This window comes from Xiphias gladius, chromosome 11 (assembly GCF_016859285.1).
Source record: "Xiphias gladius isolate SHS-SW01 ecotype Sanya breed wild chromosome 11, ASM1685928v1, whole genome shotgun sequence".
Lineage (NCBI taxonomy): Eukaryota > Metazoa > Chordata > Actinopteri > Istiophoriformes > Xiphiidae > Xiphias > Xiphias gladius.
The window spans coordinates 11,010,986-11,026,212 of NC_053410.1; the positions used below are offsets into that span (position 1 = coordinate 11,010,986).

General features: G+C 40.1%; 1 protein-coding gene across 1 annotated transcript in view; it reads right to left on the minus strand.

Annotated features, from left to right (window-relative positions):
- The window catches only part of adam12b (ADAM metallopeptidase domain 12b), a 79,973-nt gene that overhangs the window by 17,272 nt on the left and 47,474 nt on the right, over positions 1-15,227 (minus strand). The window contains exons 12-15 of the mRNA XM_040140092.1: positions 6,249-6,426; positions 1,986-2,075; positions 682-877; positions 450-558 (exon numbers count right to left, since the gene is read on the minus strand). Coding sequence (XP_039996026.1) covers positions 450-558; positions 682-877; positions 1,986-2,075; positions 6,249-6,426 — 573 coding nt within the window. The remainder of the gene's footprint in view (positions 1-449; positions 559-681; positions 878-1,985; positions 2,076-6,248; positions 6,427-15,227) is intronic.

Sequence of the window (15,227 nt, forward strand, 5' to 3'; positions counted from 1 at the left end):
CATGCGTGCGCACAAACATTAAAAAACACATAGTTAAACGGTTCATTCAAAAAACCTAAACCATGAAGGCCTGTCACTGACGGACAAAGATACGGGACTGTAGAGAAAGATGAAGAGAGCTGCAGTGCTTCAGTCCTCCGGTCATTAAAGCAGTTACATCAATAAACAAAGAGCTTGATTACAGAATTCACCCAAAGGGAGAAGATCTTTAAAACAATTAGCCGACAAGAATAGCATGAAATGATTCATCGATACTCTTTTAGACCGTAATTAGCGACTATCTTGCTAAAATTACATTTTTCACCCATGTTCACTTTTGTTTGTAGACCACATGTCAGATTCTACAAGGTAATGATGATTGCTAATGACACTACTCAAGCTAATCACTTGTGTTTTGCACAGTAATTTCTCTGCACCTATAATGCTTCAGTACAGCTGCAGAGTCTTACCTCGCATCACATTTGGCAAAGGAGCCTTTGGAGTCCTTCCCACAATTCCCGTAAGGATCCCCTGCAGAGTTGACTCGCTCAAAGCAGATCCCAGGGGCAGGCTTGGCTCCTGCATGCCGACACAAAAAAGGAAAATACAAAATAGGATCATCATCATGAAGTGGATGATTAAAAAAAACATAAAAGTGAAGATTATACACACAGCCCGACTTATTATTAGCTGATGATTTACCTGGTCCCCACAGGGTGATGCATTGTTGCTCATGAGTCTGGCAGATGCCGTTGTAGCAGTAGCCTTCAACGTTGTGGCAGGCGTGCCCATCATGCAAATAAACGTTAGCTGGGCAGTGAGGGTTGGCACCAGTACAGAACTCTGGCAGGTCACACGAGTTACTGGACTCTCGACACAGGGTGCCAGCCGGTTTGAGCTGTAAACACATATAGTACAGTACAGTTAAACCTGCAAGCAATTAAAATTATTTTAAGAGACTTTAGAGAAGATTTTAGGGTTGATTCTAATTTAATTTCTATTTGCTCACAACCTCTATGTTAAATGTTTTGCTTTTCCTACTGTAATCATTTTGCATCGATGAATGTTGAATATTTTTTCAATGTGATGGTTACTGTGATTTTGAAAAGTTGATTTTCCTCTTTTGTCTTTTGTCAGTATTTCTCCACATGCTTAACGTTTTGCTGGTCTGGCCTTTAGGTTAATGTGAAGGCTGTCATTCCAGACCCATGTCGTGCTGCAAGAGTTACGGAAATGTGACAAGATCCGACCCAGTAAGACTGCCGCCAGGACTTTAAAGGAAAAGTGGTCTTATTCAAATATGAGAATGAAATGTGAAATTGCATGCTTATTTTCAGGAGCTATACACATATTCGGCAAAGACACTTACAACATGAGGCTCTAGCTTCTGTGGAACACTGCACAATACTGACATCTCATGCCACTATGTCAAAAATGCTTTTGTGTAAAGCACACGAGGGGACTCATTTGCCTTGAAATGGAGGTCTGGGCATTCTGACCTTTTGAAGGACACAGTGAGCAGACTCAGTGCATTTAATCATCTTCAACAAATGTTCCAAGAAAGGACACTCATCTTAGATACTCTGGACAAAAAAAGAGTTCTATGTCAAAGGAAAAACCATTAATAACTAGGTGGAAGCCAATTTTATGCAATCCAAGTTGAGAACTTTCCATCAATTGAAACCTGCCTATTGGCATAAAATATATAAAGTTGGAACCAACTGACCTGAGATATTAAACTATATAGGAGGACACACTATTACGAGTCTCTTAATAACCTACCAGAGAGCATTAACAGAGTTTCAGAAAATTTTGGGTCTTGTATTTAGTTTAGAAATGAAAAACCACCAACTCTGCAGATTAAAGCTTTGAAATTACAATTTGAAAATACATTTCTGAAGTTTTTCAGCTATTGGAATGGTATAAGTGCATTTAAACTGGGAAAAGGAGAGCCAAAGTGGAAGGAAAATGCATGAGACAGACCCGAGGCTGCATTAAAGGCTTACCCTGCAGTCTTCACAGCACTGTCCGTGGGCGCAAACGGCATCTCCCTTGAGGGTGCATGTGGTTGCGTTGCAGCATGGGTTCATACATTCCTGGGATGAGGGGAACAAAACAAAATAGTTAACAACATGTGGACCTGATTACTGCACTGAAGATGCCCTGTCAGTTGGTCCCTGTCAGATCAAGACTTCCGGGTCAGGGGAGCACACTTCCTGTCCGGTGATTCCTGTCTTACTTACCCTGACCTGCAGACCTTTGAAGGGAGTCATATTAACTGAATCTCATGTGTTCTGAATTTGGAAATTTGAGACCTCTGCTCTTGTGAAAAGAGGAGCGCGTTTAGTATGCTGGCCCATGTGGGGGCAGAGGAGTAAACGATAGGAATCAGGTGTAGCAGTTGAGAGGGTGTGTGTTAGGATCTTCAACTGAGATCTGATGTGGAAAGATGTGGCAGAGTTGACTATTAGGGTATCATGGAAAGGAACAGGAGTGGGGTTTGAAAGCCCTTAAGAGGCGAAGATTGTAGCCACTTCACCACCAAGACAAGATCAGCTGGCTGCTGCCAGAAAACGACAAGAGGAGAGAAGATATGGAAGGAGAAGCTGAAATGGGTATAATGCTATAAAAGACTTCAGGGAGGTGTTGCAATGTTTATCTTTTATTGGATGCCAAAACAAATCAGCTTTGTTTTCCAATTAGAGTCACACATTGCACTATCACGCAGAAAACAACTCCCACTATCATTTAGCTTCTCTCAATGTGGCTGTTTCACTTGTGGGGCTCCAAGGCAGGGGTTTTCAACTGATTGTGACCAATGGACAACCATTCTGACTAAGAAGCAACCTGAGGATCACTTTTGAGGGGAATGAGGAAAAGGGTTGAGATTAGATTAGTGCGATTCTTGGCAATATAGCGGTGGATACGGACAGTCTCATCTCATTCTCTGGCTCCAACCTTGCCCTGTAATTGTTTTTCAGGTATGCCAGTGTGGAAAAAACGCTCTCACAGAGCTACGTAGTTGCAAAAGGTAAAAAAAAACATTTTACTGATTTTGCTGCGAGCTCTGTAAATTCTGCCTGACAGCTTATCCAGAACTTCACAAGGAGTTGGTGATAACTGTTGACTTTACAATTTGAACTGAGAATCCTTGAACTTTTGCATTCCTTCTCATTAGCGTCTGCTGTCCTTTGAAATTACGCAAAATCTCTTGCATACACTCGATAAGGCTTGGTCTTCAAGAAAGTGATGTGTCTCCATCTGCCGCAATAGTTATGACTGCTTCATGGCTCCATTTGAAAGCCGCATTTAGCATACGAAAAACAGAGGTACCGTGTCTCCTGCTTTGTCAGTAGTTAATGTAAATCCATATTTAATGTAATCCTGTTTTTCCTGTATTTTCTTCTTTGGCTTTCCCTCTTATGTTTCACTGTTTTCTCTGAAGTCAAAGCTTTGTCCGAACAGCATGCAGCAGAAGCCTGTTCCACTTCCACCTCTGTCGTTGGCTCTTCACTTACACTTACTCTACTCTACACTTACTATGCATACGCATGAGACATTAGGCATGCATTCTAACATTAGAAAAGCGCAGGCTACCAAGGATAGAGCAGATTGGCACTAATTTAATCCTGAAAGTCACCTTGGCTTTTCTAAATGTTATATATTTGCATGAGTTTGATTATTCACTAATAAATAATTAATAAATGGAAATGTCTTAAAAAATAAAATAAAAAAATTAGGATTCCTACGGTGAAACTACATTAATGAATTATATTATATGCGGACCACCAGTTGAAAACCCCTGCTCTAAGGTAATTACAAGATGTGTTGAAGCATGGGAACTGGAGGCAGTTGGACTGTTGCATGGCTAATTTTCAGGTGATGTGTGGTTTTATGAGTCTGGCTGTTTACCTCTTGGCCCTGATTTAAGCCTATTGTTTGGAGTGGAGAGAAAAAGGTTGCTTTCATCTCTTGGTCTAAGTGGGCCAGCAGATCAAACAAGCAGACCCTCTGTGTTGCCAATATGCAAGGGCAAGCTGACAGAGATGAAGTATACAAATCTAAATTATATAGCTGGTTTGTTGGTGGTAAAACACAGTGACTCCACTAAAATACTACCTAGAGTTGCCTTTAAATTATGGAGTATAGTCATGACAGCACTTTACTAAATAATAAAACATATTTTTGAGTCACTTGGGTTTAAAGTGTTGGTTCACCAAAGCTCCAAAAACTTATTACAATCTAAAAGCAAAGTTTTTTCCCATAAACAATACTCCAGTTAATCAGGTGTAATGATGGATGGTCCCATTTTGGATCTGGGTCCCAGTTGGTAATATACCGTGACTTGTTAAGCCCTGACTCTCATTATCAAACCTTTTCTTTCTCCTCGTTCATTCGGATAATGTTAGCAGGCTCATTTAAGCCGGCGCTCACCCTCACTTTCACTGGTTAAAAAGCCCAACATCATCGGTGGAAGGTCATATCAGTTGTACCTAATTAACGTTAATTCAGTGATGGCTAAAAACAAACTTTTTCTGTTGTCTTATTTTATGTGCTCATGGGTGTATTTATTCGTCAAAGACCATTTGTGAGGGAAAAAAAACATCAGTATCTTACACTGTGCTACAACTCTGAGTAGACTGTTTTTGTACTGTAACAAGACTCTTTTCAGGTGAAATGATCTTGTTGTTCAGTTTCAGAAATATCGGCTATTTACTTTTATACTTACAGCTTATCAGTGTAACAGCTCTGCATTAGGATCTCTATTATTCAAAGTAAGTACCTTGTGAATAATAAGGTATAAAATACAGTAGGCTACAACTGTTATATATCTATCAGATACATATTTAATTAACATTTCATATCTTGTGCTGATCTCTTTTTCAGGTTGTAGCTACAAGTTGTGGATATTCATTAGGCTGCCATTAAATACTATTGTGTTTCAGCCTTCTCAGCCAACAAAGGTAAATAATGATGATCTGAATCTCTGAATTTTAGTTATCTAGAACTAAATTATAATATAAAATTATATCTGATAAGGATTTCTCAAGGATTCAGATTCAATCAGCAGATAATCAAGTGGGGCCATATGAATATGTGTCGGATGTAGATCTGAAACAATTAATAATAATATATGATAATAATCAGCAGCAGTTTGTTGTCATGCTAACGTTGTTCAAGAAAAAATGCCTGATACTCCATGGTTGCAACTTCTCAAATGAGAAATTAATGGGTTTAGATGTGGGTTGTGAGGTGCATTTTTCACTTTTTTCACCACCTAATATTCTCCAGGAGCTCCATCAGCTTTGAGAGAATCTGAATGATATATTCCAAATCAAATCTCCTTTGGTTATAGGATCTATGAGACACGCAGCCGCTTTGGCTGTAACTGAGTATTACCTGCTTCCCACATGTGATTTGCACTTCCTGAGGCGCCGTGCAGTGTGCGTGAGCAAGAAACCAAGCTTACGTGAGTGGATACATGGATCAGAGCAAGCCTAGTTGTTTGGGTGGCACAGCCAAAGAAAGCTTATTTCAGCTTCGACCCAATTTGATTAATGGGCATTAAACAAGGATATGACATCACCATGGCAGCCTGTCAGAGCCCAGTTCAGCACATGTGGGAGGGTGAGCGAAGGTGTGATGTAAATAAAGCACTTATATTGTATGTCTCAGGAGGTTTGCTGAGCTTTTAGGCTTTTTTTTGCACAGCCGGTTTCAGTGCTTTTAAGCCAAAATAACAATATCAGCGCAAGAGAAATTTTAACTTGAAATTTGTTGTGGTTTATTTTTGGGGGGAGAGGGGAGGGTCTGAGTGAGCTGTTGAGACTTGGTGGTTCTGGATGACTGTTTAAAGGACAGGTACCATTGTTTTCTTTGGACAATGGGTTTTGTAAAGGGAATGTCAAGTTAGTAAAGTGCACATTTGATTTTCTTTCACTTAATTCATTTCTACCCAGTCTCTGCTTACTTTTTAATATTAACGTATTGATTTGTGGGGGGCAGCTTACTGTAAGTAGGAACAAGAATGCTATGAAACATTAAGGCTTTTTTTTTTTTTTTTTTTGAAATTTTAAGGGCAAGGACCACCTATAGATTTTTTTTACAATCATATCGACTACAGTTCGCTGAATCTTGATTTAACAACGATTTTCTGAACTTTGTTTATCGTGCAAAAACATTCACATAGTCATACAGAGCTACTCAGTAGAACCACAGTGTTGGAGACTGATCCACTCCACTGGAGCAGGAGAGGATGAAGGCCTTACCTCTGGCTCCCCGCAGTCACACTCTTCTCCTTCCTCCACGTAGCCATTGCCGCACTTCTGTCCACCGTAGAGCACCTTGACCTCAGGCATGTTATACAAACACATGCCCACGCCTTTCTCTAGACTGGCAGCAAGGTCCTTCTTACTGCATGTACTGAACACTGTTGGGAATGGATACCTACAAGATGAATGGAAGAACAAAGTCGACTGTAATGAAGGCACAATCATTCTCCTGAACCAGAATAAAAACTGAGCTTTCACTGAAACCTTTGTTCAATCTACTCATTCAAGAGGCATTTTCACAAAATGTAATGGTATACTGCCATTGTATGAGCTCCAGTTCAAGAGATTTTCAATTCTACTCAATACATAAATGGGCCATTGAATGTCCAGAGAAACAGCCACATTTTCAAGAGGCATATCCTGGCTACAGCAGGGCAATTTAAGCAACTGACCGGAGGGAATGGTATGGGGAGGGGTATGTTGGATACGGATGACTTTTGTGTGTGAACATGTGTGTGTGTGTGTGTGTGTGTGTGTGTGTGTGTGTGTGTGTGTGTGTGTGTGTGTGTGTGTGTGTGTGTGTGTGTGTGTGTGTGTGTGTGTGTGTGAAACCCAGATAAAATAGTGAGCCTGAAACCACATAATTTCTGCTGCATTAATTTCACTCCCTGGTGTCGCTTACCTGAAGTGCTAACTAATGTCTGATTTAGTGAGGAAAGAAATTGGATTTCATATTGAAAACGAGAAAATGTTGAAGATGAAAATGCGCGATGTGCCAATAACAGCTGTGAAGCCTGAGGGAATGGTCATCCTGCTAGAGTGAGTTTCTTTGAGTCTAAGAAGGACCAGAAATAAATAGGAAGAGAGGGAAATAGAGATGCAGAGTGAAAAACAAAAATAATATGTAGACAAGTAGGAGAGAAAATACAGAATTATACACAGTTGTGACCGAAACAAACCACAAGACTTCAGATGTGGACAAACGGAACATACAGAATAATGGCTTAAATCTTACTGTTTAAACAGGGGCCAGGCCCGAGGGGGTGGAACAGGCCCCAAATTGACCACAAAGTGACACAAAAGTTCAGTCTGGGTGTCTTGCTCCTATGTAGGAGGGTTGGGGGGCCTTTTACATGTCTGTGTTCAGGGGGCAGTAGTCCCATATTCTGTCCTTGACTATGGGTTATTTGGAGTTACAAACAGGAGCTACTTATTATTATTATTTCATATAAGAGTATTTAAAGTTGTTTCTATGGCATTAATAATAAACTACACATTAATAATAATAATATTAATAATGTGTAGTTTATCATTATATTAACAACCATGGCTTTAAATGTGAGTCTTTACACATTTTTAGTTATTTAAAAAAAATATGCAACCCCTCTTTAAGGGTGCTGCAGTCTGGCTCCCTCATTTCAAACATTGCAAACCTACCTCTGTGCTTAACCTCCTGTAAGGCCAGTGTCCTACTTCAACCTCTCTAAACACACTGGCAGTATGAAACAAAGGCCACAGGATATACAGTACTAAAGCACAGTGTATGACAGCAACACAACCAAGCCTCAACCTTGTGCTCTGTGCCAGCTAACAAACAAGAACAGAATCACAAAAGGACTGGCAGAGAAAAGCAGGCTTTGGGGTGTAAAATGGGTATCTCACGCAGTCATGTTGGGACATAGTCTAGCTTCACAAAGAGGGGGTAACAGGGAGAAATGGCTAGCGGAGAGGATTGGCAGACATGGCGCAGAGAGAGATAGCTGGCATCGGATGCTTGAAGGGCTTGACCTCAGAAAGAAACATGTCATACATGTACTTATGCAGCGATGGACCTTCAAACGCACTGGGGCGAGGAGTCTATCTGCAAAGCTTGCGGCTTGAAAAGACAGATTTGTGCAAATTCAACATTACACAGAGTATGTTTGGGAACCTGGCAATGGACAGAGGTGGGTTGGATGGTTGGAGGTGGATGTGTGATGCTTTGCCTTTGCCTTAGGGGGATTTGGCTGCAGCAACTCCATGGGTATTTCACTGCTGTTAGTTGACTACAGTGAAGCTCCTCCTGAGGGGACTGGAGATAATGATGTAGGCATTCAATGGGAAAGAAATCCGTTCTTTTTTTAAAAGAACACAGGTTTCCAAAGAACATAGAACACAGAAAAAAATCTTCTTCTAATGGCCACCCTTGGGTGAAACCGCTCCATCCACTTCCCTCAGACGGTCAACCTTTGAGTGTTGGCTGCTTTCATCTCTCACTGACAAAAAGTCAATCAACCTATCTCTGTCCGCCCTTTCCTGTCCCCATAATCCACTTGTTAGTCTTTTAGCACCATAACATGCACACACAGTGTCAGAAAAGAGTCAGAGCTTTGCTGCCCTGTGCATGGGGGACCCTGCACCAAATCATGGATAGACAGACTATGCAGATCAGACTACGGCACGGTGCAGACCAACCCCAATGTAAATAACATGGGCTGCCACTGATAACAGAACAGAGGCATTCTTCAGGATCTGCATGAGTGGAGGGAATGTGCATGAGGGGTAAACAGAGTTTTCTCAATAAAATGGCATTGATAGTAGAAGTCGAGTCAGTTGTCAATTGGGGATTTCTTTACTGAGGGAAATCAGGTTTCTCTGGACCAAATTAATACAACATGGACAGTATTATAAGCATCCAGTGGATACATGTATGCTAAAATCAACATGAATTCCCAATGATCCTTTATTAACAGGAAAAGACAGCATTAAATTACTGTTAATTTGTTATGTAAAGCAGACGCTGACTGTGGAAGTGTGCATCAGTGCAATGAGCATTGCAACTGGACAGTGGTTAATATTTTAAACACTTGAAAACGTGGTTTCAAATGGACAAATGGTTTCTTTCCAACATGAAGTATCCATTAGCTATTATCTACCTACATAATGGCTGTTAACCTTGGCTGAAAAATGTATCTTCATGTAGGACCTCTTCGTGCATAGTAAGAAGCCGATAGAAGGAACTGGATTTCAGGGCCTTTAATTTTTTTCTTATTATTAATTGAAACATGTATGCAGTTCATTTGTTGTGTGCCTTCAATCTAACCCCAGCTAAATTTAAAGAAGTGTGGTGTTTGAAGGCAATTCAGACAGTCAACAAAAATGAAAAGGATTAAAGTCAACAACCATGTTCCCAGCACCAGGAGAAGAAGTCAGTTTTCAATAAACCTATAAAAAAGGCAGTATAAATCAGCATTAAATAATGTTGGAACAGCTCCAATGTGCAGATCTCAGTCTGTAATAGATCCACATTGAAGGTGTGCGTTATCACAGCTGAGACCACACTGCTGCTCCGCTGTCCAGGAAATTAGCTGAGCAGAGAGTGTAGGTTTCCCTGGATATTATTAGCTTAAGCGCCGCACCCTCTCCAGGTGTAATTTGCTGGGGTGGAAATGATTTGGCTGTGCACAACAGTTTCACAAAATCTAATTAGGCAGCCCCTTTTTTACTGTTTGAAAAGCAAAAATGTCATTCACATTAAGAATAACACACTGTTGAAGATATAAATCTCATCAGTGTGCTGACGCTGATAGAGGGAAATGTGTGGCACTGTCTCGCTGACTAGCAGTATACTCAGTTGGTGTAGCTGTGATATGACAGAGAGGGAAGAAAACCTCCATTGTTATCTGCTCTTATTTAATTGGCCATGCCTATTCTATGAGAAATCTAAAATACCATTTCAACTGTTGCCATTTTCATTCAGTAAATGTTTGAAGGGGCAAGATTTAACCCTACCGGGTTTCCTGTCTGTTGATTTTCAGACAGGTACATGTACATGCTTTAGAAGGTTTTATCATCTGCTGTCTAAGCTGCATGTACATCACAATGATGATTGTAGTCCCCCTTTCTCATACAATGAGACAGTAAGTTTATTTTGGCATTGGACAACTTTGAACGGAATTTAGAATAAAGCAAAATCCTTGAAAAAATGCAAAAAGAAAAAAAAAACGATGTAGAAGAATGAAGAAAAACTCACAGCAAGCTGCCGCCATCTCTCCGACTACTATATACCAGCGACTTGCCTTTTACCTTCTCTTTCAGAACATACCATCTTCTCAGGTACGTAAAGGGTGAGCTAGACTGAAACAAAGCTTTCAAAGAATTCACAATATCAAACAAAACATCAAAGTAGGATTTTTCCCTTCCTTCTAACTATAACAATTTATCTGTGGGCACATATGTGCAAACGTGAGTGCACCAACATCTACTGCAAAACAGTTTTACCCTTCCTTCCCCCACTGGACAGTCACTCAATGCTTAGAGGACCCGATGATGTACACGTGTTTTCACTATTCCTAATTGAGCAGATGATGTACACCTACATCACATCTGATCATACTACTATGCTGCTACACTAACTAAAAAAGCCCATGTTCTGAGATTTGTACAACACAACTGTCAGAGCTACTTATTAGCTGTAACACAGGCCTTAAATGAGTGATTGAGAGGTGTGCTTCGGAAATTTAGTAGATTTAGTAACTCCACTTCACAGTTGGGGGACACGCAAGAGACAGATTTTAAAAAATGGTCAAAATTACAGCAGCAGAGGTTGAAATTTTTGGCTAGATTTTTGACTTAGTATTGGTCAAGCTCCAAAAACACTGAATTCTACATTTCCCATAAGATGACTCAGAGGCACAGAACAAGTTATAAACCCTTACATAGCCATTTTCAGGGGTTTGGGTAGCACTCAAATAATAAACTGAGTTTTGTGTGTAAAACTGCATATATGCCCCTTTAACAGAGAAAAAGCTAATGTTGGGAAACAGGGAGCAAAGGAGGCAGCCTTTTCATAGTAACTTAGAAAAGAATCTTGCAGAATTCAGAACAGCTCTTACTGAAAGTGTACTGAGTTGCAGAGACACAGTCTCCTGTGCACCAAGCAGCTTTTCCTGGATATGAAGCCATATGTGCAGCGCAAATGATTCCTGTCCGTTTAATCATCTCAGCGTGTGAGGCCGGTGGGCTCAGAGGGGGAGGAAATGTCAGCGTGGATGGAGAGTGAAATGAGTCCGTAAACAGTTGAGGCATTGCACACATGAGGACTATGAAGGGCTCTTCCTTTTGTGGGCTTTCAGACTGAAATCAAGCTGTCTCTATTGCTCTCCAAGCCGCACAAAAGACTGACATGCATTTAGTTCAAGCTAAGCAAGAGAGACATGTCTGACCTTTCAGCAAATGTTAAGCTGCAACACTGGCAAGAGCCTATGGTGATTAAACATCAGGAGGAAAACGCAAAACACAAGCTAAAATTACTGCAAACATTTACCCACTAGCAACCTAACTACCTTTCTCCCGCCTCTCCACAGAATGTCTTCAGATAGTGACATTTTGTGCCCTCTCACCTCACTTACATTGTCATTTCGACACGAAAATAACTAGTCACAAGCTCCCTCATATTGTCTTGACAAAGTATTCACCTCTACGTCTCAAAGTCCTGCCGTAGCTCCCTGCTGCGCTTCACTTTGCTTCCCTGTTACGCATACAGACGCAGGAAAGCACTTTTGAGCTTCCTTCCCACGTTCATATGATGCAACTCTTAGCTCAACTTCTAAAAGACATCCCCACTTCAAAATGTCCATGTAAACTCTGTTCCTCTCCTCTATCCCTCAAATTTCCACTCATTGTTATGACACAAATCTCTTGTGGCCAGTCTTTAAGGCTCATACGCCTTTCATACATGTGTACCTAAATAATTCCTTCATTGTCATCTTTCTCCTGCTAGTCTGTCACTCTCACCTCTACCTCCTTTTGTGTTTTTCTCCCTGCTTTACCATTGACTGAGATAAAAGGCAAATAAAACCACTGCTTCCTCACTCTGCCTGTCTATCCAGGCATAAAGCATCTCTGTGGATCTCTCTTTGTGCCCTGGCCCTGATTGCAGCTGGCAGCGTCACTGATAATCACGTCATTTAGATGCAGCCTGTCCTCTCCTCCATTAGCAAGTCTAAGCTGAAAGTATCCCAAACACACAGTAAAATGAGCTACACAGCTTTACAACAATGTGTTTAATATTCTGAAGGCACCTGGGCTGAGGGTGTCGAGGGAAGTTGCTAATTTTTAAAAAAAAGAAAAGAAAAAGAAGAAAAAAATCTTAAATAAAGTTCATAATTTTCAACTTTCAAGTTGGCTAGGAGATTCTGGCAAAATGTTGCTCATGAAAAACTTCAAACTATGAGCGCCGTGGCTCATAGTCTAATGCAGCTCAACTGATATAATCTAAAAAACAACATTGTTTGGACAAAACAGTTGATCCCTAACCCTTAATATCAAAAATCCAAACAGAATTAGTCCATGTAAAAACATTATTATGAGTTTAAAGTAGTATAGTTTGATTTGTTTTGGCCTCTTAGAAGCAGCTGTGAATAAGCTGTAAACGCACCATGATGGCGAACGTCTTAGCAAAAAATTGTATATTTACACATCCATCAGATACAGAGCAACATTGGCATTTATACTGAGCCAAGTTTCTGGCCAACTGATGAATGTAAGTCCAATAGTCACTCTCCTTTTTAGCTCTGTTTTTGGTCTCCACCGTCTCCTAAGACAAATATCTGGCTCTTTAACTGCTAAACATTCACCGGCTAGTTGCTAACTGTGCCTGTCATTTGTTGCTGGTTAGGTAGAGTACAGTGGGTTCATCAAACCCGAAAACAGCTGCCTACTACATCTGGAAAAACAGGCTTGATGAAAGCCTTGACCAAACTGTAAAGCTGCAGGCCATAAAACCAAAACAAGGAGCTGGAAGACACTAAAAAAGAAGGTAGAGTTGGGTGATAATTCTGTGTGAAGATAACAATACTGCAATTTATTATTGAACATTAGCTTGTTTTTATCTTCTATTATTTTACTCTTTTTTTATACAGCCTTAGTGTTTCTTTAAAGGAATTTGAATTACATTGCTGTTGAAAGGTAATATATAAATAAACTTGCCCCGCCTTTGCCTTTGTGGGTTTGTCACATTACACAGTCACTTGATCCATTGCTAAAGGAATAGTAGTAGGGGTTAGCTGAGTTTACCATACAGACAGTAAATAAAAATGTCAAACTAATCCTTTAATACAAAACAATATTGGTAAAGGCAGTTTTAAAGATTTCTCCCATGTGAATCAACAGACATCTTGATATAGTGAAAAACAATGAAAAAAAAAATCTGCTTTACTAATTGCAGGGCTGTATTGTACCGCCCTAGATTGTACGGGTGTACATGGTAAACTCAGTGAATGGCTATTCACTTGTTGACACACTGACGTATTATCTTCCGGTTTTCCAGTATTTTTTATTGCAGTATATGGGATTGTTTGACTGAGCAATACCATCATAAAAATCAATGATCTCCATTAAATGTTAAATTCATCTTCACTGACTACAAATATGCAGACTGCAGTGAACACTGGTCAATGCACAATTAAAATATTAATAATTAAATAAGGAAATATTGATACTTGGAGTCAGCGTATCTAAACAAAATTGCCAGACAAAATGTCACCGTACCACAGAGTATGGATTTATCCTTCACGCTTAGCAAACAGAGGAGCGAGCTTCAGCATGAAAGGTCACCCATCACCTCTCTCACTATTAATGTGTCTAATCTCGTAATTATGTAGCAGACGGGCTGAAAAGGAGCAACTGAGCTTCATTAACCTATTCTGTTACGAAGAATTCAATAACACCATAACTTGTTCTAACCCATTTACGTAGATCAGATAGGGATTTTTCTAAACTCTCTGCATGACAACAATAAATATTTTTGGCTGCTGACGGGCTACAGCAAAGTTGTTACGTCAGTACACTGATTGCATATTTAAAAAGTACACTGCATAAATCCAGTAGTGCTCTGTGTGCATTATGCATTTTTCCTCTGAAATAAATGTTGTAGTATGAGAACAGCAGGATGAGCTCACTGTTGCCAGTGGCTGTAAAAACAAACAGTTTCAGAGTCCCCCCTCCCTCTATTTGTACAGTTAAAGGTCATTCAAATTTTTCTGGGACAGTTCTGGAACATAGCTAAGTTATATATTCATGCGTGTTTTTAGCAGGTTTTGAGGCATTTTGAAGGATGTGCTAACAAGCCCCCTGTGGTTTTCTTCTACTGTGTCTCTGCTGATTTATGAGTATAACTGAAAATAGCTTTTATCTACTTTTACAGTAAGTTTTTTATGACAATAGCCAAAACTAGGGGCTGTAAAATCATAAATCCACAGGGACAGATTTTAATGTGTCTGCTCACTGCTCTAAACTCAGGTGCTCAGCTTCTCAGATTCTAGCACATCTGCTTCTTTACAACAGATTACGGTGCAATGGGAAGACAAACTGGGCTCAGTAATATCAGAAATTTCTTAGCAGTTAGCAATTGGTCTGGTTCAGTCTACAGTACGACTGATACTGGATTTATAGGTTGATACTTATATTGATGTTTGACAGTTTAAAAAAATCCCATAACTATATATCTACTGTCAGTAATGTTAAACAACATACGCACACAATCTTCACATAGATCCCTTAGAACCCTTTGTTTTTTTCTTGTTATTGTGAACTTGCTACATAATTGAATTGCTTAAGAAGTGGGCCTGATCCGGGCACTCACAGCCATACGTTTTGGTCCTGTAGGATTCTTGGACAGGTGTTTTTAATACACTTTCAAGTGTATGTGGCACAGTTTTTGATCCTAACCTTCCGACAGCCAAGATCACAGCTAACCGAGCTATACTGTAGTTGTGGCCTTCTCTACGCTGTTTGGTGGATGACCGATTCTCCTCAAATGGAAAAAGACTCCACCACCATTTCATAAACACTGGCTGGAGGATGTAATGACAACCTTCAAACTTGAACATCTTACGAGCACAATAGTCTTGGCTCAACCAGAAAGTTGTATAAGCTCTGACAAGCTTTCCTGCTATATTCTCAAAATTGGACAAATCCCCATTAACATGCATGGTT